General features: G+C 45.9%; 2 protein-coding genes across 2 annotated transcripts in view; one reads left to right on the top strand and one right to left on the bottom strand.

Moving 5' to 3' along the window:
- The window catches only part of CFAP57 (cilia and flagella associated protein 57), a 69,786-nt gene extending 59,402 nt beyond the window's left edge, over nucleotides 1–10,384 (bottom strand). Inside the window, exons 1-5 of the mRNA XM_059374411.1 lie at nucleotides 10,298–10,384; nucleotides 9,883–10,055; nucleotides 4,549–4,865; nucleotides 2,923–3,209; nucleotides 947–1,154 (exon numbers count right to left, since the gene is read on the bottom strand). Of these exons, the coding sequence (XP_059230394.1) occupies nucleotides 947–1,154; nucleotides 2,923–3,209; nucleotides 4,549–4,865; nucleotides 9,883–10,039 (969 nt within the window). The 5' untranslated portion in view covers nucleotides 10,040–10,055; nucleotides 10,298–10,384. The remainder of the gene's footprint in view (nucleotides 1–946; nucleotides 1,155–2,922; nucleotides 3,210–4,548; nucleotides 4,866–9,882; nucleotides 10,056–10,297) is intronic.
- A 53-nt stretch (nucleotides 10,385–10,437) lies between these two features.
- EBNA1BP2 (EBNA1 binding protein 2) lies at nucleotides 10,438–18,551 on the top strand. Its single transcript, XM_059374408.1, has 9 exons — nucleotides 10,438–10,703; nucleotides 10,787–10,870; nucleotides 11,072–11,241; nucleotides 12,111–12,234; nucleotides 13,656–13,745; nucleotides 15,415–15,490; nucleotides 15,924–16,017; nucleotides 17,827–17,989; nucleotides 18,098–18,551. The coding sequence occupies exons 1-9, from the start codon at nucleotides 10,638–10,640 to the stop codon at nucleotides 18,146–18,148; spliced, it is 918 nt and encodes a 305-aa protein (XP_059230391.1). The 5' UTR covers nucleotides 10,438–10,637; the 3' UTR covers nucleotides 18,149–18,551.
- The last annotated feature ends 2,128 nt before the right edge of the window (nucleotides 18,552–20,679 follow it).

Raw genomic sequence — 20,679 nt, 5'->3', positions numbered from 1 at the left:
CGGATTCCGAGGCATGGCAGTGGTAATAGGTATCATCTGAGGAGCACCAAGTACTGGTCACATCATTTCACAGGTATTGCTTCCTCCTTTTAGTAACCCCACCAGGGATGGGCTACTTTCTCAGGGAAGAAACAGAGGTTTTGCTGGAGTCAGCAGCTCGTCTCAAGTCACTCCGCCAATAAGGTCAGAATCAAGGCTGGCTCCTTCAGTGTGTCTGTAGCCACAGCACATCCAGTGCCTCCAAGTGCCCCCGACCCCCACTACACGCCCCGGGAGGATTGGTTTTCCTAAGTGTAATGCTTCTGCTGAATCACACACACTCCTTCGGCTGGCATTCGAGATCTTTCACCAGCCTCAGCTCCCATCTTTTCCTTTCGAGTGATTCAGTTCCTCTCCACCGGGAAGCACAGCATCTCCCAGACATGCCACCTGCTTGCTGTCCATGGTGCCCATGACTCACCTGTTCCTTCCACCTGCAATTCCCAAACTGTTCCCTCCCATCACTTGCTATCCTTCGTCGAGGACCCCTCTCCAGAGATTCCCACCAGACACCCAGAGCCTTCCTGGATCTTCCCCAAGCACAGACGATCTTTCTCTCGATAGCGGTTTGTATCACTTATTCCATAAACATTTACTGAACGCTTCCTGTGTGCCAGACGTTAAATATCAGTATCTATCATAATATGATTTTTATTGCAACACTAAGCTTCAAAGAGAAAATATAACTTGCCAAAGTTCTCTTCCAGAATTCAAATCCAGATCCTCCCAATTAAAAACCCCACTCTGTGCACCCCATCCTAAAACTACCAACAGGGACTAATGGCTCAAGTCCCCATTTCCACTCAGCACTACAGCCCTTTCCTCCCGGCAAAATCCCTGTCCGTGCTCTGCTCAAGGAGAACAGGTGCCAAGAGAACCCCAGTTCTGCTCTTCCTTCCCTCCTTACCCGGATTTCCCTGCTCTCCCGGTAAAAATCCTTCTCCTCCATCTTCTCAAACAGTAAAACTCTGCCTGGACCAGCGGAACAGGCAAATCCCTTTGAATAAGCTGCAATGGCGAACACCTGGGGCATGGTCAGCTGGCTGAGGCTCCTGGCCAACATGACCTGTTCGTAGGAAGGGGCCGGGGAGCTGATGGTTGGAAATTCAATCAGGCTAGAAAAAGAAAATAGCATATAAGGTTGACAGAGACGATTCCAACGAGGAGAGTTCAGCTAGGGATGAGAAGGGAGGGCTGTCTTTGGGTGTGGGAGGAATCACCCATTGTGAGTCCCATAACCTAAATGCTACCCTTTGTCCTCAGACTATTACACAAACTCCAAAGATTGGAAGGTTGCCCGTTTATTCGGTAGTCTCATCCAGCCTGTGTGGTCACTATTATTACTACAGTCGTTCCATCCACTATTATCCTCCTTTTTAGGAAAAAGTGGTTCAGAGAGTTTTCTAGGATACACAACTAATGAGTGGAAGGGCTGAGATTTGAATCCAGGGTTCCACTTTCTCCCTCTCTCCTTACTTCCTTCCTCCTCCCCTCCCTCCTGCTCTTCTCTCCCTCCTTCCTTCCACGTAACAAATACTTATTGGAATTATACGGTGTTAACAACTCTGTGAAACAATGGTAAGTAAGAGGGCACATAGTTCCTGCCCTCAGAAGCGTAGAGTCTAGGGGACAACTCCTAAGGACCATTAGGGAACAGCTGGGTGGGATGCGAGCAGCCAGTCGGCAAGTAGCGAGGATTTTCTGAGGTCATTTACAGCAGAGATGCGCGCAACCTGAGATGAGCAGAGACTGAGAACTCCCAGCTGATCTGAGGAACGGACAAGAGTACGTCAGGGTGTGAATGGGTCTGGAGGACGGGGGGTAGGGGGAACTACATATGACCAAGCCCGGAAGCAAGAGTGCATGAGAAATGCGTGGTAGATAGAGGCAGGAGTGCATGCTCCGGGTGTAAAGATGGGTCCGAGCAGCAGGGAGACGCGTGGGCCAGGTTCAGGAGTCTGGGCTTTATTCTTAGAGCACCAGACCACAGCAGGATTAGGAACATGGCAAACTGGAGGGCAGGGGGACTTATTAGGAAGCTCTTAATAAAATCATGACAGAAAAAGGAGAGGTCATGTATGAGGGGGATGGTGGACTGAAAGTTACACGGGGAGAAGACTTTATCATATGTCATGTGCTGGAGGACTTAGTTTCCAGAGCCGGGAAGACAGTATTACGATCTTGGGGTTTATGTATTATGATCTCTGAGGCTCTGTTTGAGCCTCATTGTCCTTTATAAAATGGGCATGATAATAGTATGCACTATGTAGGGTAAGCCTCAAATGAGAATACACAAAGTCACAGAGTGCTTAACACAGTGACTAGTACATGCAATGGTGCATCCTAATATGTTTGAGATATGACTATTATTGGCTGTTGTAAAGGTAAAGTTGACCTGAGCCCCCACTTTACCCCATATGCTTTTGTCGGATTTACCAACAACCTCCCTGTACTTCTTTGTGGGTCTGCTGGCTCCTTTCGAATTGTGAGGTCCTTGAGTACCCATGTCCCTAGCACAGAGCAAGGTGCCTTGCATACTGCAAGGACTTAGTGGCCAGTTACTGAATTGAATCAGAAAATTAGGTAGCTACTAGAAAATGTCTGTTTGAAAATCTGTGGTTTTGAAGACTAATCATCTGAAATGGTTATAAAATGAGAGTAGGTATAAAAATAAAAAGAATTGTATCTAGGCTGTGGTCGTAACTGTTAAATTTGTGCGTGAATACAGACGAACATGAGAAAGGCAGAGGGAAGATGAAAAGAGTTGATTTTAAGGTGGGAGGGGGTTCTGAGTAACTTTGAAAGAAAGCTATTTTTGGTGTAAGGCTATTAGGATGACGAGCATATTTTCACAAGAGCACCAGCCCAGAGGGGCACCATTACCTCTCGGATTCCTGGATCTTCTCCAGGTTCTTGGTTTCACTGGAGGTCTCCTTGACCATTATACTTGTCTCCCAGCGTTGATCTCCAGATTCAAAGAGGAAGAGCCTGCCTGTATCGGTGCCAACGATGATCTTGTCCTCAGACACCCAGGCATGGGCTAGATAGTTATGGGACTCTCCCCTCTGAAAATTGGTTTGCTTCAGGGTTCCCTCAGCAAAACGGAGGAGCTTAAACATCCCATTTCCGGTGACACAAACCTGAGTGTTATCCTGGGGATTGAAGCTTACCTGTAAAATGGGAAAGGATCAAACTTACTTTGATGGAATTACTTCTCATTTCATGAATATTTATTTCCGGTAGCCCAGAGTAGCCTTTAAACATCATGAAATCATGGTAAGTTTTGATACCATATTTGACAAGTGCCCAGTTTCATCATATTTGTAGAGCCCAGCATCTTAAACTAGGAAACCTACAGAGATCATTTACCAAGGCCAAAAAGGAGATAAGCAGGTCTTGACAAAAATGGAACAAAGCCTCAGCTGGAAAAGGGGGGCTCTGGTGGGTTTACGTGCCCTGCCCAGGGGGAAAGGGACCATGTCAGCAACAGCTATGCATTCTCCCACCAAATGGGATGTATTATAATAGCAGTCAACCTGCACTCCTACTACATCTGATGGGCTGTAATTTCTTCAACCCTGTATTCCCAGGGCTGGGTTCATAGTGCGCGTCCCATAAATGTTCACTGAATCTAGCGGATCTAGAATCTACATTCTAAGGGATGTACTCTACTCTGTTTAGAGAGGCTGGGCCTGACCTCACCAAGGCCTAGACGAACTAATCCTCCAGCTCTCTTGCCTTTGGTCACCAAGTAACCTCTGATTACTCATTTCACCTCCCAAGTTCTCTGTCGCTAGGGAGGAACTGCACCAGGTAAATGATGGGAGCATTCTCGTCGTCACATGCTGGGGTTGCCATCAGCCTCTCGTGAGAATAATGCAGTCCATTCCTGAGACACTGACTGGCTCATATCTCTGAACATGAGCAGATCTGAGTTCTTGAATTGTAAAGCTGAGTACCAGATCCTAGCCTGGGGTGACTGCACCAAGATAAAACCTCCTTGGGACCCCTTGCCTAAGTAATCCATCAGCCTTCGCAAGTGTCCTCTTCGTTTTACCCTCAAACCATGATGGCAAGTTCCACTCCCCATGTAACTGCAATTTCATGGACATATTCCTCAAGTTCTACCACTTCGCATTACATTCTTAAAATCTTCCCACTGCCAGAAGAGGCCAGGACCAGCAAGAAAAAGTGAGTTCTCAGTCCATCTCGGGGCCCAAGCTGGGAAAGCAGTTCTGGGCCACAGGAAAGAAGACAGGCACTGCAGACAGGGACTCCAGCCCCCGCCACCCCATTACCTGTGTGATCTTAGGTGAGAGGCTTAACCTCTAGGAGCCTCAGTCATCTCATATATAAAAGGACGATAATAATCATACAGACCACATGTGGTTTTTGAGAGACTAAATTTAGAAATGCAAATGAAATTAGCACTGTTGCTCGCACACAGCATTCCATGAAGCTTATACTATTTTTCATAACCTGCATTGTACTTGTTATGCGGGAAGGTACCTGGTAGGCAGCATTGTTTTGAGAGTCGGTTCTAATCATAGCCATTACTTTCTGTTTTTCCCACAGCCAATAGACAAGGTTTGACTCTGGAGGTGATGTCTGAGTCAACAGGTATTTGGAGTCTGGAGAAAAAGCCATGCTAATAAACCTCTGAACGGGGAAGTCAAAATTGTTAAGGATTTTGCGCTTCCGACAAGGGATGGATGACAGTTCATAAATGGTGATGATGGGTTTTTCTTGCACAGTCTCGGAGATAGCAAGATATCGCCGATTGGGACTGATGGACAAGGCCAGCATGCCCTGACTCTTGTCTGAGCCTGTGGACAGAGGTAAAGGCGGATAATGAGGGCACATGGTGCTTTCGCCATGACTCGACATGAGCCAAGCACAGTGGTGGCGGGTTTGCAACATGGGAGAAAGGCACAGAAAGAGTACCTGTCAATCCCTGTAGCTCCTTGGTACCACTATGGGGTATTAGGAAATGATGAGGATGGGTACCTGACTGAGGCTGAGGTAGAAGGAGAAGTTATGGAAGGATGCCAGGAGGACCAGGTGGGGCAGGTGGCAGGAAAAGCAAAGGTGTGGATGTGAGAAAGGGTACAGATGGTGGAGAAGTAAGAACAGTGGGGTGTGGTTGGAGCCAGGGGAAGCCAAAGGTGGATCTAGAGGGGTGGAAATGGGTGGGCCTTGATGCTCAGAGCCACCAACCCTCAATATTCCTCTACTTTTGAGGCAGAGAGGCCAAATACTGGGGTCCCCAGGCTCTCTCGCAGTTAGGTCATCTATGTAATGTTCTGACCATGAGACAGCCACAGAAATCTGCTGGACTGGCTTTATGGCAAAGCTTGTGCATTCTCAAAAACCAGAGATGGATGCATTCTACCCCTAATTTTCCTGGAACATGTCGGTGCCATCTGGAGATAGAGCAGTCGTCCTGCAACCATGAGGTACCAGGCACAAGAATAGAAGTTGTGGTCTAGAAAGCAGAGGCTGAGGCAAAGGTGAAGTGCCAAAAACTTTATCTGGGAGATTAAATGGCCTGTGTTATGATGTTCATGGATCCCTTCTTCCATTAATGGTAACAATTAATAAAATGGTCTAAAAAATAAAATGGTAAAAAAAAAATTGCATTTTATGATCGCATTGGTATAAAGAAGAATGTAATGCAGATTGGATTTATTATTATTCTATTCATTTTCTTGAGTGTTTAAAAGTATTAGCAGCCCAAGCCTCTGTGCCTCCCACGCTGTGTGGAGAAGCCGGCCGGGATTCAAGCCCAGGGTGGGGAGGGTGAGTGAGGCAGGGGACAGGCGCTAACCCTGATGCCCTGGGCCCCCTCTGTTGTGCTTTACAACGAGCTGCGGCAAGTCTGGCCAGCAGTAGGACCTCTCTGGAAGGGCTGCAGAGAGTCACTGCGCCTCAGCAAAAAAGCCAGGTTTTAGGTCACTGGCAGCCTTCTGTGAGAGTTTGAACTTCACCACGGAGGCAAATGAAATGCCACAGAGAAATTTTTGGAAGGGTAACATGTGTGTCATAGAAAGATCACTCTGGCAACTATGTGAGAGACAGTCTTGGAGGAAGGGAAGCCAGGGAAGGGGGCAGATTATTTAAAAAAGGGAATGGTAGTGACAAGCAATATGAAGGCTGGGACAGGTGATGAGAGAAATGCTAAGTCAGACCCAGTGGTTGCCTGGGTGAGGCCCAGGAAGAGGAGAAGCAAGCAATGACTGACATCTGGTGACGGGAAGTAGGGGAGACAGCTGGGAAGGAACACAGGTAGGGGACAGTTAGGGGTCATGGTGAAGATGACATCTACTGTTTTTTGCTGAAAACATCCTGTCCAAGGATTTTGTGTGTGTGTTTAAGATTTTATTTATTTATTTGACAGAGAGAGAAAGAGAGAGAGCACAGTAGGCAGAGTGGCAGGCCAAGGGAGAGGGAGAAGCAGGCTTCCAGCTGAGCAGGAAGCCTGATGCGGGACTCCATCCCAGGACCCTGGGATTATGACCAGCCAAAGGCAGACGCTTAACTGACTGAGCTACCCAGGCGCCCCAAGAATTTTGTTTTTATTCATGGTTATTTGGTTCTAGTTTTTTTCTGATTTCTTTTTTTTTTTTTTTTACCCTAAAGTCTTTACTTCATCTTGGGTTCGGGATGGTTAAAGACATGAAGTGAGGGATTTAAGTTGATTCCCATTTTCCAAATACCTCAATAGTTGTCCCAGCAAAGATTCCTTTTTTAAAATAGTTTTTTAAAAGATGTTATAAATTTGACAGAGAGGGGGAGAGAGAGAGAGAGAGAAAGAGAAAGAGAGACCGTAAGTGGGCAGAGCGGCTGGCAGAGGGAGAGGGAGAAGCAGGCTCCCCACTGGAGCAGGGAGCCCAACACGGGGATCCATCCCAGGACCCCAGCATCATGACCTGAGCCAAAGGCATATGCTTAACTGACTGAGCCACCCAGGCGCCCGCAGCATAGATTCCTAATGCCACCTTAATGATAAATCAAATTCATTTACATATATAAATATATACACTGGGTTTCTGGGATATTTATACCAGCACTACATTATTTTTGTAATCATAGCTTTATCATGTATTTGACAATCTGGCAAAGGAGGATCTTAAGGGAAGAGAGGGAGCAAAAAAGAAAGGATAAATTCAGTTCTGGATATACTGTGTGGGAACTACACACGGCAGGACATTTAGGTAAGGAGGTCTAGCCAAGAGCTGTGTATGATTCCAAAGCTCAGGGACGGGCTGGGCTGAAAATGCAGATTTGGGGTAAGAGTCATGTGAGAAGCTGAAACTGTAAAAGCATAGATGAGACTGCCTGGAGGAGGCAAAGGAAAATTTCTCCCTCCTTCCTTTTGTGCTCTCACACCAGGGCCATCCCTGGCATAGCATTTGTCCTGCTCATTTCCAAGTCCTGCTCCTTGGAACACATACCTGTCTGCACAACAACAGTGAGAGCCCCTAGAGGGTAGGGGCCGTGGCTTTCTTGCTCATCCATCCACCCACCCCTCCATCCACCCACCCCTCCCCCACCCCTCCCCCATCCCTCCCCCACCCCTCCATCCACCCATCCCTCCCCAACCCATCCATCCACCCATCCCTCCCCAACCCATCCAATCACCAGTGCCTGACACCAAACTGGTGCCTGATACATGTCAGCTGATTGCAGAGCTTGATACATGTCAGCTGATTGCAGAGCTTGTAAAATGCTTTTGCGCTGTTTTAACCCAGTCGATGACAGACTCCTCCTTGAAATATTTTCACCTCTTGCATGGATCTCCTCCAATCTTTTTGGTTACTCCTTCAAAGACTCTTCAGCTGGCTCTTCCTCAGTTCCCCAGCACTAAATGTAGGAGTGTCCCAGAGAGTACTCTACTGTTTTATAAATACCTTCACCCTTAAGAGGATCTCTGGCATTTGAATGATTTTATATTTCATCTCTGTGTGGATGACCTTCAAATTTCTATCACCAGCCTGGACCTCTCTTCCTTGTATCCAGACCTCAAATCAAACTGCTCACTTAATATCTGCATTGCCTCACTAGTGGGCATCCCAACTATGAGTAGGAGGTTTCCCCCTTCTCTCCGCAAAACCTGGCCTTTCTTCAGTCTTTTCTATCACTGTCCCAACTGCCTGCCACCACCCCACTCCAAGCCAGTGTCTCCTCTTACCTGGTCTTCTGCTTCCTCCCTTGCCCCTCCTTAAATCTGTTCTCTATACAGTAGCCACAGAGTCTATTGAGACATAAGTTAGATCCTGTTACTCTGTTCAGAAGGCCCCCATGGCTTCCTACTTTATCAGAGTAAGAGCCTTTAACCTACAAAGCCCTAGTACTTCTCCCACTGGCCTCCCCCTCCCTACTCCTCCATTGACTCCATTCCAGCCACACTGGCCTCCTTGCTATTCCCCTAACGCCCTGAGCACCCTCCTAACTCAGAGCCTAAAAGGCGAAAGGAAAAAGTATAGGAACAATATAGGGGGGTATAGTAATAATATATATTAATAATCTTGAGGTAGGGAAGAATTCTTGAACAAGTCACAAGAAAAAGCCTGATAAATTTTACTTCATTAAAACTAAGAATGTCTTAAGTCAATCAGAGAAAGACAATTATTATATGATCTCCCTGATACGAGGAAGTTGAGAGGCCACGTGGGGGTTTGGGGCGTAGGAAAGGAATAAATGAAACAAGATGGGATTGGGAGGGAGACAAACCATAAGAGACTCTTAATCTCACAAAACAAACTGAGGGTTGCTGGGGGGGAGGGGCTGGGTGATGGACATTGGGGAAGGTATATGCTATGGTGAGTGCTGTGATGTGTAAACCTGGTTATTCACAGACCTGTAACCCTGGGGCAAATAATACATTATATGTTAATTTAAAAATTTAAAAATTTGGGGGTGCGTGGGTGGCTCAGTGGTTTAAGCCTCTCTCTGCCTTTGGCTCAGGTCATGATCTCAGGGTCCTGGGATCAAGTCCCGCATCCGGCTCTCTGCTCAGCAGGGAGCCTGCTTCTCTCTCTCTCTCTCTCTGCCTGCCTCTCTGCCTACTTGTGATCTCTCTCTGTCAAATAAACAAATAAAATCTTAAAAAAAGGAAATTGTTTAAAAAATTTTAAAATTAAAAAAAAAAAACACCCTAAGGATTTCTGTTCATCAAGATACCATACAAAAGGAGAAAACACAAGCCCCAAAGTGGGAGAAATTCTATAGAGTATATAAAATGTGAAATAAGAAATAAAAAATAAGAAAAAATAAGAAAATTACCAAAAAGAGAGAGAGAGAGATGGGTAAAAGAGTCGAACAGGACATTCACACAAGACTAAAAGGAATGGCCCATAAACATGTAACAAGCGATTCATCCTCATTAGTAGCAAAGAAATGCACACTAAAACTACAACAAGATACTCTTTCTCAACCACTAGCTTAGCAAAGAATTAGGAAGTTGGACAATGCCAAAGGTTGGAGGCCAGGAAGGAATGGCGACTCTCATGCCCCCTGGTGGAAGTGTAAATTGGTACTAGCGCATTACTCAGTAATTTTAGTCCTGGCTGCGTGCCCTGCAGAATCTGCACAAGCGGAGGAGCATGCACAAAAGAAGAAACTTTACAGTGGCACGCTTTGTAATAGCAAAAAACTAAATTGTTTCCCAAGTGTCCATCCACACTAAAATGGATAAACATATTTGAGACATTCGATTCATATGATTGAACACGTATATTTAAGTTGGTCGAAAACCTTTCCTTTCAGTACTCTCCTTGGGTTTATCGGGTCATATCTGGCTCCTACGGTTAATGTATGTGTCAGGATGGAAAGGGTTTTTACCTGGAATGAATTTTTGCCACTTCTGGTCCACATTGTATTTCACACAGTGATTTCCTGAAGGAAATATAATGATCTGCTCATCGAAGAAGAAGATATTGTTGGCCACGTGGGATCGAAGACCAAAAACATGCAGCGACTGAGCCACCACGGTCGACATGGTACCCCGCAAAGTTCTGCTGAACGTCCCGCGAGCTGGTAAGGGCGGAGACCCGCCCCGCCCCTCCTTCCCGCCCCTGGCCCCGCCCCTGGCCCCGCCAAGTCCCCGCCCCCAACCCCGCCCCGGAGCCCTCCTCCGCTCCCCCCGCCCTTCCAGCGCCCTCCTCACGCCCTTTTGTCCCGGGCTCCTGCTTCTCCCTCTCCTGCGCTCCTCCTGGCCGCCTGCTTCTCCAGACGACCCCCAGCTACGCGCTCCCACCTTTCGCTCTTTCGCTCCGGATCACCAGACTACTCGTGTATCCAGCGGTAGAACTCGTACGGGTCCCAAGCAATCCTGTCTCTCTCAGACGCCGGGGTGGTTCCTATAGCAACGGCAGACCGGAAGTGTGATTCTGCAGCCGGAAGCGGAAGTCCTTGTCGAAGAGGGCAGCAGCTGCGGAGAACAGTGGTTGCTGGTGCCGCTCTGGTCCACGTGGGCCGCGGTGTGAGAGCACCGGGTGGGGACAGGCAGTCGCGGCTAGAGGCGCCACTGGTCGGCCGAGCGGGCCTCGGGCCATCCGGCGAGTTAGAGTAGCGTGGACGCGCGCACTCGCTGGGACATGGACACTCCCCCGCTGTCAGGTTCGGACTCGGATTCTGATGATTCTCTGGTCACAGACCGAGAGGTAGGTGTCAGCCGGGCTCGCGGGGCAGGGCGCGGGAGAAGGTCCTCACTCCCCCGGTGCTGACTGCCCACTGTGCTCTGCAGTTGCAGGATGCGTTTTCGCGGGGACTCCTGAAGCCAGGCCTCAATGTCGTGCTGGAGGGGCCGAAGAAGGCTGTAAACGACGTGGTGAGCTTGGGCGCCTGGCCGGGGTCCTGGGACACGGGATGCTCATGAGACACTGTTGTGCTTCTCAGGCGGAGTTCTTGTCCCAGGGAAGACTCAGCCTGCGCAGTGCCCGGAGGGTCAGTTCCCGACCCGGTTGTGGGGGTTAGGGCTTTGTCCGTTGGCCTGTGTCCTTGATGCTGGCTCTGTGTCTGGGTTTCCTAGAATGGCCTGAAGCAGTGTTTGGCTGAATTCAAGCGGGATCTGGAGTGGGTTGAAAGGCTTGATGTGACCCTGGGTCCCGTGCCGGAAGTCAGTGGACCTCAGTCAACACCTCAGAATAAGGATCAGAAAGCTGTTGATCCAGAAGATGACTTCCAGCGGGAGATGAGCTTGTATGTTTGTTTTCAGGTGTGGGAATTATGGGTCCCTGTGCTAGAGGGAGGGGGCTGCGGGGGAAGTAGTGTACCTGTACTCCTCCGACGTTGTCATAAGCCTGAGAGTAAGAAAGAGGGCTTCTTAATATTCAAAAGAGCTAAGGAGATTGTGCGTGGTTGAGACAAGCGCCTGCTGGGTCCACCAGTTATAATTCAAAGTCCAGTTTATTTTTAAATTTTATTTCGAAGTATTTAGTTTTAGAGTTACTTTGTACTTTCAGTTATTTTAACAAAAACTTGCTTCTGGTAGGTTCTTATGTGAACTTTTTCCAGTGATTACATAAGAATTCATAATTGATACTAGTTTGTAAGTTGATGGGTACTTTTATTTTTTTTTAAACCACATTGTTTCTTTTTTTTAAAATTTTTGTTTATTTATTTATTTGACAGAGAGAGAGAGATCACAAGTAGGCAGAGAGGCAGGCAGAGAGAGAGGGGGAAGCAGGCTCTCTGCGGAGCAGAGAGGCTGATGCGGGGCTCCATCCCAGGACCCTGAGGTCATGACCTGAGCTGAAGGCAGAGGCTTTAACCACTGAGCCACCCAGGTGGCCCAAGTGCGGTCACTCTTTTAAATGAAAAATTTTTTTTTTTTTAGCAGAATTCCCCTTCTAAAAAGGGCTAAATTTCTCCTAGATACCAAGTAAAAGAGGTTTTATTGCATTTGTGTGTGTGTTCTTGCTGGTGGAAGTCAGATGTTGAGAATTTTTCTGATCATGGATAACTCTGAGGTTATCCTTGTCAGATAGGCAAGTGAGAAGGAATAGAAGGTCTCTCTCTCTTAGCTTATTGCCCAGTTTGTCCCATATCACACTGTCCTCCATCCTCAGCTACCGGCAGGCCCAGGCTGCAGTGTTGGCGGTATTACCCCGCCTCCATCAGCTCAAAGTCCCTACGAAGAGGCCCACTGACTATTTTGCAGAGATGGCCAAGTCTGATCAACAGATGCAGAAGGTAAGACACAAAGGTTTCCTCTGGAAAGCGAAGACTTTATACTTAAGTGTGGGTAGCTGACTTATCTCTTGTAACTTTTTTTTCAAGATTTTATTTATTTATTTGACAGGGAGGGAGAGAGAGTGAGCACAAGCAGGGGGAGCGGCAGGCAGAAGGAGAGGGAGAAGCAGGCTCCCCACTCTGGGATCATGACGTGAGCCGAAGGCTGACAGTTAATTGACTGAGCCACCCAGGCACCTCATCTCTTACAACATTTATTTATTTATTTTTAAATTTTTTAAGATTTTATTTATTTATTTATTTGGAAGATGGAGAGAGAGCACAAGCCAGGCGGAAAGGCAGAGGGATAAGTAGACTCCCTGTGGAGCAGGGAGCCGGGTGCAGGGCTCAATCCCAGAACCCTGGCATCATGACCTGAGCTGAAGGCAGACGTTCAACCAACTGAGCCACCCAGGTGCCCCTCCTACTACATTTAAAAAGACTAAGCCCAATAATAGGGGAAGTGGTTGTCAGAGGACAATTACTAGAACTGTCTACTTCAGACTCATGCCAGTCACCACCAATTAGAAAAACAAGGATGATTTTTTTCCCCTAATTTAAACATTTAAGGGGAGGAGAAGTACTATAAGAACTGTGGTTTCAGAGATAAAGATGGCCTTTTGCATTTCTTAGCTGGTGTGGTCATGGTATGGTGTGTAGAATAAACACACTTCTTGTTCTGCCATTGTCACGGGCTGGGACTATAACTTGTAAACAGTTCCTTTTTTTCTGGGCCTCAGTGTTTTCTAAGATGAGGGACTAATTAATATCAGATGTAATATAATTTCCAGTTAGACAGAACTTGGCCCTCATTTAACTTTGGGAGGAAGAGAATTGCCAGAATTTAATCCAAGATCTCTTCCAATAGTTGGGTCTCTGGATTTTAGGGAACTCTTGTCTCAGTGGTACTTGGGGAAGCTAATTTAGAGATGAGCTCAGACATATCTCTGTACACTTATCCTGACGAGCGCTTACCCTTTGACTGAACTGGCTGATCTGATGGAAGAGGCTGGGTACCGGATACTGGTTTGAGTTTTTACATGTATCTCGTATATTGGAGAAGGGAACTGAGGCTGCATGCTGGTTTCACGAGTCTGCAGACAGTAGGGTTGGGGAGAAGTTCGTTTCTCCTGGCAGAATGCAAGCCGGCAGCTTTGCGTAACAGAACAAACAGCACACTGAGATTGGGAAGGTCCCTTTCAGGTTCTACTGCTGATGCTTTCAGTATCTTGGACAAAGTGTTCAGCCTTTGGGCCTCTTGTCCAAGTTTCCTTTGAGCCCTAGTTTGCAGAACTGGGAAGATCTGGTCCCACTCCAGTGCACCTTAAATAGTGGTCGGGCCAGACTCAAATAACATAAGCTGACAACATTTTGTGTTTTAGATTCGACAGAAGCTGCAGGCTAAACAGGCGGCCATGGAGAAGTCTGAAAAGGCGAAGCAGCTGCGGGCGCTTAGGAAATACGGGAAGAAGGTGAGAAGGAGAGTGTGCGGGCTTAGAATGAGGCCGAGTATCTATCAGGCTGGGGTGCCGGGGTCAGATCTGGTTCTGTGCCGTGTGTGTGTGTTCCATCTTGTGTTGATTATCTCTCCTCAAAGAGGCCGTCTGTGCTTGGATATAAACACCATCTTTCCTTGATACCAGGGTCTCAAGGGATGAGCGGTTGGCAGGGGGTGGTGGTGGCGGGGCATGGTCACTGCTGGGAAATAATTCATTTTGCTGGGCTTCATTGGCACATCTGTGCAGTGAAGGAGTGGGTCCAGACCGGTGGGGTCCAAACCTGACCTCACAGCACAATCACCAGGGGAAATCTTTCAAAACAGATTTCTAGGTTTCAGAATGTCTGGGAATCTGTGTGTATTGTCTTCCCTTCCCCCAAAAACTTCTCATGTGATTCTGAAATGCATCCAGCGTTGGAGAATCACTGGTCTGGATAACTGAAAAGCCTTTCAAAGAACCATATTATTGATTGTCATCCAATTGAGGAGAAAAATGGCTCCTGTGTGCTTGACCAATGGATGTCTGAGTTCTACCGTAATATCTAGGGAAACCCTTCTTGGTTTTTCTCCTTTATTTCGTGGCCATTTAGGAAAGAAGATGACAGGAGTTAAAGTCAGGGTTGTGGGAAGAAGTGAGTGTGGGGAGGATCAGCGCGAGTGTTCAGACTTTGTCAACATTTTGGGCATAAACGTTCATGGTCTGGGGTGCTGAGCTGCTCTCCATATTGGAGTTACGTCATTGACAGGTCCTCCAAGGAGTAAGAGTAGATCAGCATCCTGTTCTTTGCAGAAGGGCAGCTGTGCATGTATTGTATCGATCTGGTGGTTGACGGCTGAGGTCAACTCAAAGACCTGGATAGTTGGCAGTAACAGAACCCAACTGATCAAAGGCAAAGACAACTTTTACTTGGGCCTATTAACTCATCATTTGTTATTCGAAGAAATGTCACGGCAGTGGTTCTCAACTGGGGATAATTTTGCCTTACCAGGGAACATCTAGCAATGCCTGGAGACATCTTTGGTGTCATGTCTCGAGGGGGAGAGTGCTACTTGCATCTAGTGGGTAGACAGCAGGGAAGCTGCTAGGTGTCCTACAATGCCCAGGACAGGCCATCCACTGCCCAGTAGAGAGTGATCCTAAGTGATCAGTAGAATTGATATTGAGAAACCCTGCTTTCGAGTGGAATCCTCTGTTTTTGTCCTTACGGCTAGTTTTTTCTTTTTTTTTGCGAGATTGTTTCTTTTGATACTTTCTTGCTTACTAACAGTAGGGGCTAGATACTTAATCTGAGAATTGGATGTAGGCCTAGATCTAGATGTAAAACTAGACCTAGTTTTGTAGGTAGGATTGTGGAATGGGGTAAGAGTGCAGACTCGGGGTGTGAATTCAGCTGTGCACTTTCTAACTGTGTGACTCACACAAGTTACTCTCTGTGCTTCATTTTCGGGGGGGTGATAGGAATTTCTACTTCACAAGGTAGTTGAGGAGATAAACTAAGAATATACTTAGAGCCTTAACATAGTTGTGGCACACAGTAAAAGTTCAGTGGGGATGGTAGCACAGCATTGTTACCAAGACGATGGAGACACTCACGGGGATGATGGTCTGGAGTGGGTGTGACAGCCCTGTGTTCATGTCCCAGGTGCAAACAGAGGTTCTTCAGAAGAGGCAGCGAGAGAAAACACATATGATGAATGCCATTAAGAAATATCAGAAAGGTCAGTATACCTCCTGTCTAAGGATACAGGAGAGTGGGGGCAGCTGCTGATTTTAACACCTGTTGCTGTAGAGCCTTGATTGATTTCAAACCGTTGGACCTAAAGTTTGGGACAGCATGGGGAGCAGAATGTGCCTCTTAAAATTGATTTAGCAAGTAACAACCTTCTTTGGAAGCTTCAGCTTTTCTTAAAATGTTTTGGTGCTGGAGTGCCTGGGTGGCTCAGTCGGCTGAGGGTCTGCTGCTTAGGTCATGATCCTGGGGTCCTTGGATCGAGCCCTGCATTGGGCTCCCTGCTCAGCGGGGAGTCTGCTTCTTTCTCTCCCTTTGCTAGTCCCCGTGTTATGCTTGTTCTCTCTGTGTCAAATAAATAAATAAAATCTTCAAAAAAATAAAATGTGTTGGTGCTGATCAAAGTACCTGTTCACCCCTAGGCTTTTCTGATAAACTGGATTTCCTTGAGGGAGATCAGAAGCCTGTTGCACGGAGAACGAAGGAAGGAGCAAAAGGCCAGCAGATGAAGAAGGGGTATGAGGGGTTTTGCTTCGGCTTTGTGGTGGGTACTGGGCAAGCAGTCTGAGTACAGTGGGGAACTCCCCAGGAGTGGGCTCAGAGCTGAGAGAGCACAGTGCCGCCTGTGGCCAAGGCGTATGGGCCTTTGGGATGGTCCTTTTAGCCCTATCAGTCTTGGAAGGTTAAAGTAGAGTGACTTAGGGGGCGCTTGGCTGGCTCAGTCAGGTAGAGCATTTGACTCTTGATCTTGGGGTCATGAGTTTAAGTCCCACGTTGGACATAGAGCTTACTTTAAAAAATAATTAACTACACAACAACAAAACCCTGAAGTAGGGTGATATAAGGACTTGGCACATTTTAAGTGAATACTCAGTAAAAGTTGATTCCACATCTCACGGTACGATGGTTTGGAGTGTAGACGTAGGGTTCGGGTCTAGAGTTTGCCATTTTGGGTAGCTTTGAGCAAGTTACTTGACCTTCCTAAATATTAGTTGCCTTGTCTGTGAAAATGAGAAAATAGTATGCCCTCGTAGCATTATGCAGATTTAAAGGTCTAATGGTGGATATTATTATTTTCTTCTTAGTTTACCTTTATGCATCCCTGGACACCAGGCCTGGGGGAAATGATAATTTCTGTAGAATATATTAATGCCATGATAAAGGCATTTAAGACATAGTGCAGAAGCACATTTTAGAAATAGCTGACCTGGTCTGGAGATCAGGGTGTGAGGATGGCTCTTTGGAGGAGGGTCCCACCTGAGCCTAGTCTGAAGGATAAGCAAGAAGAATTAACCAGAAGAAAAGGAGAGACACAGGTTTCAGCTTCAAGAATGAAGAACGCAAATGAGCAGAAGCAGGTTTGTGTATGAGGAATAGCAAGCATCTGGTACTGCGGGGAGTGCAGTGTGGGGCAGTCTCGGGGAGGTGAGATATAGCTGGAGGGGCGCCTGGGCTGAGTCACAGATGCAATGTTTGCCTTGTTCCGAAGCTTGGTTTTATCCAGTAGGCAGTGAGGGAGCCCTTGATGGCTTTACTCAAAATAATGAGCAGGTCATAGTCATGTGTTTGAAAAACTGTAGTGGTACAGTGGTACAGTTTAACTGTGTTAAAGGATGGACCTGAGGGAGGCAGGGAAACTGACTAGGGGGCTTCTACAGAGTCCAGAGAGCAATGATAATGAGCTGAAGGTGGTAACAGGCCGAGAAGAGAAAACGGGTTGAAATATTCAAGAAGTTAAATTAGCAGCACTCCGTAATTGTGTTGGGCGTAGAGAGTGAAAGAGGGAAGAATCAAGGCTGGTGCCCAGGTTTCTAGCCTGGGAGGCTGGAATAGGTGGGAGGACCACCATCCTTGAGTCAGTGTTCATACACAGGAGGTGAAACCAGGCTAGGAAGGGAGATGGCGTGTGATCTTGGATATGCTGAATTTGAGCTTCCTACGGGATGACCAGTTTTTAAAATATATTACATTTGAATGTTAACTGTATGTTCTATCCTTGAAAGGAGTAGAAACATCTAAGAATGATCTAGCAAGAGTTAGTTAAAATAGAAGCTTTCCAGAGATAAATGTTGAGCCACAAGATACATATGGATCCTTTCTTGGATCTTGTTTTGTTTTCGTGCTCCAGTAGTTAAAACCATAAGTAGATGGGCTTGCCTGGGGAGTTTTTAGAGTTAAGGGTGTAGGGCCAGGGATGAGATTCTGGGTAACAGTAACATCTAAGAGCTTTTGCTTATAGACTGGAAAATAAGGGTATTGGTGGGCCATGGGAATCATCAGGATTTGCAGTGCCGTGGGTGACCGGTAAGCCTGCTTTTTTTCCAGGCCCAACGCTAAGCGGCGGTATAAAAACCAGAAGTTTGGCTTTGGTGGAAAGAAGAAAGGCTCCAAGTGGAACACGCGTGAGAGCTATGATGATGTATCCAGCTTCCGGGCCAAGACGGCTCATGGCAAGGGCCTCAAGAGACCTGGGAAGAAAGGATCAAATGTAAGTGAGCCATGGGTCCTATCCCATACCTACCTGCACCCTTCCCTTTCTTAGGGCAGAAGGCCAAGTTGCTGTGTGATCACCTGTGGTATTTTTTTTTTTCTGTAGAAGAGGCCTGGAAAACGGACAAGAGAGAAAATGAAGAGCAGAGCACGCTGAACAGCATCTTCGTACACAAAGAACCAAGAAAAGGGGTTGCAGGCTTGGGATTTCACTAGACAGTTGTATTTCTTCTGTTGGAATATTTTTGTAAAAAGTTTTTCCAATAAACTAAAAAATTTTCAAAGAAACATAGAATCTTGGTTAAAAACTCAGTAATAAAAGGTGGAAAAGTTACTTTTACATATTAAGTAAGATTGCTATTTATTGATGATTACTTAGGTTTTGAGTCCAAATTGCTGTTCCTTTATGATAGATGAAGATTTAACTTAGACCTACCTCATCCTAATTAATTGTATCATGATTTTAGATAAATCAGGAGTCAGTGGTTATATCATTGTGACTGTTTAAATACCTTCATTGTCAGCCAGATGTACTAGGATAAAAGTTCTTTTGTGGTACAGCTTTTGGGTTTTCCTTGAGTTAATTATTACTTTGTATTTTTTCAGTGTGCCTAATTTTCCTTGTAGATCCTTATTTTTCCCTAGACACATGTCATTTTATCCACTTTATAATTTCCTGCTCTAACCTAGGTCTGTCATATAGCTCTCACCCTGTCTCTTCTAGACCATTTAGATTGGTCTATTTCCTGGATCCCATTCCCATCTTAGCTTATGCCTTCTTTTTCTATGTACCGTCTTTTAGTATCTTCCTAGGAAAGAGACCTTTGGGACTCCTGCCTTTCTGATGTTGCCTTTAGTTTGGTTGGTGGGAGTTGCCCTGAGATTGTTGCATACTGCCTCCTCTCCCCACTGAAAAGTTGCTGCCATTCCTTCTCTTCTCTCTGGAATCTTTTCTTCTCCTGTGATCTGAAATTCCATGAGGACATGTCTTGGCATGGACCTGTTATTATTCTTTGGTGAGGATATTTGGAAGGATGCTAGATCTTCAGTTCTGGCAAATTTTATTTGATAGCCTCTCCCTATTTTCTTTGTTCTAATTCTGGAGTTTCTTTTCTTTCTTCCTTTCTTTTTTTTTTTTTTTAAAGATTTTATTTATTTGTTTGTCAGAGAGATAGAGTACAGGCAGGCAGAGTGGCAAGCAGAGGCAGAGGGAGAAGCAGGTTCCCTACGGAGCAAGGAGCCCGATGTGGGACTCAATCCCAGGACTCTGGGATCATGACCTGAACCAAAGGCAGCCACTTAACCGACTGAGCCACCCAGGCATCCCAATTCTGGAGTTTCTGTTGGTCAAATTTTGAACCCCTTCTGATGATCTTCTAAGTTTGTATTTTAGTTCCACTTTAGAGAAAAGATTTATTTGATTTTTTGTTCCTAATCATTTAGTGAATATTTATTTTAGCTTTCATTTTCCATTTTATCCCCCAGTTCTTTATTCTCTTATCTCAGAATGTGAATTTTGATTTTGGTTTTTTAAGAGTTTTCCTCTGTTCCTTTCATTCTGTTTCCTTGGGTTTCCCCCAGCCCCTCCCTGTTCATTATGATCCCCCTTTTTCATGTCAAGCTGTATGGAAGTCAAGAGCACGGACTGCTGGGTTTAACACCTGTTTCTACTGCTTACCTGCTGTTTGACCCTGGGCATGTTAATTTCTCTGTGCTATGTCATTTCTGTATAGACATGAGAAGAATATCTACCAAATACAGTTTCTGTCAGCTTTAAATGAGTTAGTATATGTAAAATGCTTAGAACATTGCCTGCCATATGGTAAGGGTTTATACCTGCTTGGAATTATTTTGCTGGGGGGCTTTCCATAATGTCTGAGCCTTCATGGTACATACTTGAGAGGTACTCAGATGCTGGCTGGTGGTGAGACATAGGTCGGACATGGGTAGGAAAGCCACATTGCATGTTGGGTTTTACTCTGTGTTGAGGGTAGGAAGTTTGTTTACCTGTTTTTCTTTTCTCCATTCCAGTTTAGAAAGCATACATTAAGGCAGCTGGAAATACCTGAGAACTGTATATTTTTAAGCAGAAAAAGTAATGTATTATCACATTGTTTCCTTTTTTGTAGCATCATTGGTATATAAAAAAGGACATTTCTGGTTCCATATGATTCTTTCTGGTACAAAAACAATGAACTTAGTGTTCGTAAATGCATTTCAGTTAACAACATTCTGAGCAAACAGGTCATGTGTTCAGAAGACCAAAATGTTTTACCCTGACCTGTTTTTGATAATCTACACTCTTAGTGCCCGGGGTAATGCATAGTAATTCAAATAAGGAGCCTCAGAATTGGTTCAAGACTTTGGATTATGTGTGGAACATATTGAGAGTTTTTTTTTTTTAATTTTTTTTCATTTATTTATTTTCAGCATAACAGTATCATTATTTTTTCAGCACACCCAGTGCTCCATGCAATCCATGCCCTCTAGAATACCCACCACCTGGTAGCTTGACCTCCCACCCCCTCGCCACTTCAAACCCCTCAGATTGTTTTTCAGAGTCCATAGTCTCTCATGATTCACCTCCCCTTCCAATTTACCCCAACCCACTTCTAACTCCCCATGTCCTCCATGCTTTTTATTATGCTCCACAAATAAGTGAAACCATATGATAATTGACTCTCTCAG

Source organism: Mustela nigripes, chromosome 14 (assembly GCF_022355385.1).
Source record: "Mustela nigripes isolate SB6536 chromosome 14, MUSNIG.SB6536, whole genome shotgun sequence".
Classification (NCBI taxonomy): domain Eukaryota; kingdom Metazoa; phylum Chordata; class Mammalia; order Carnivora; family Mustelidae; genus Mustela; species Mustela nigripes.
The sequence above is the reverse complement of the archived record's forward strand: the minus strand, read 5'-3'. Positions and strand labels throughout refer to the sequence as shown.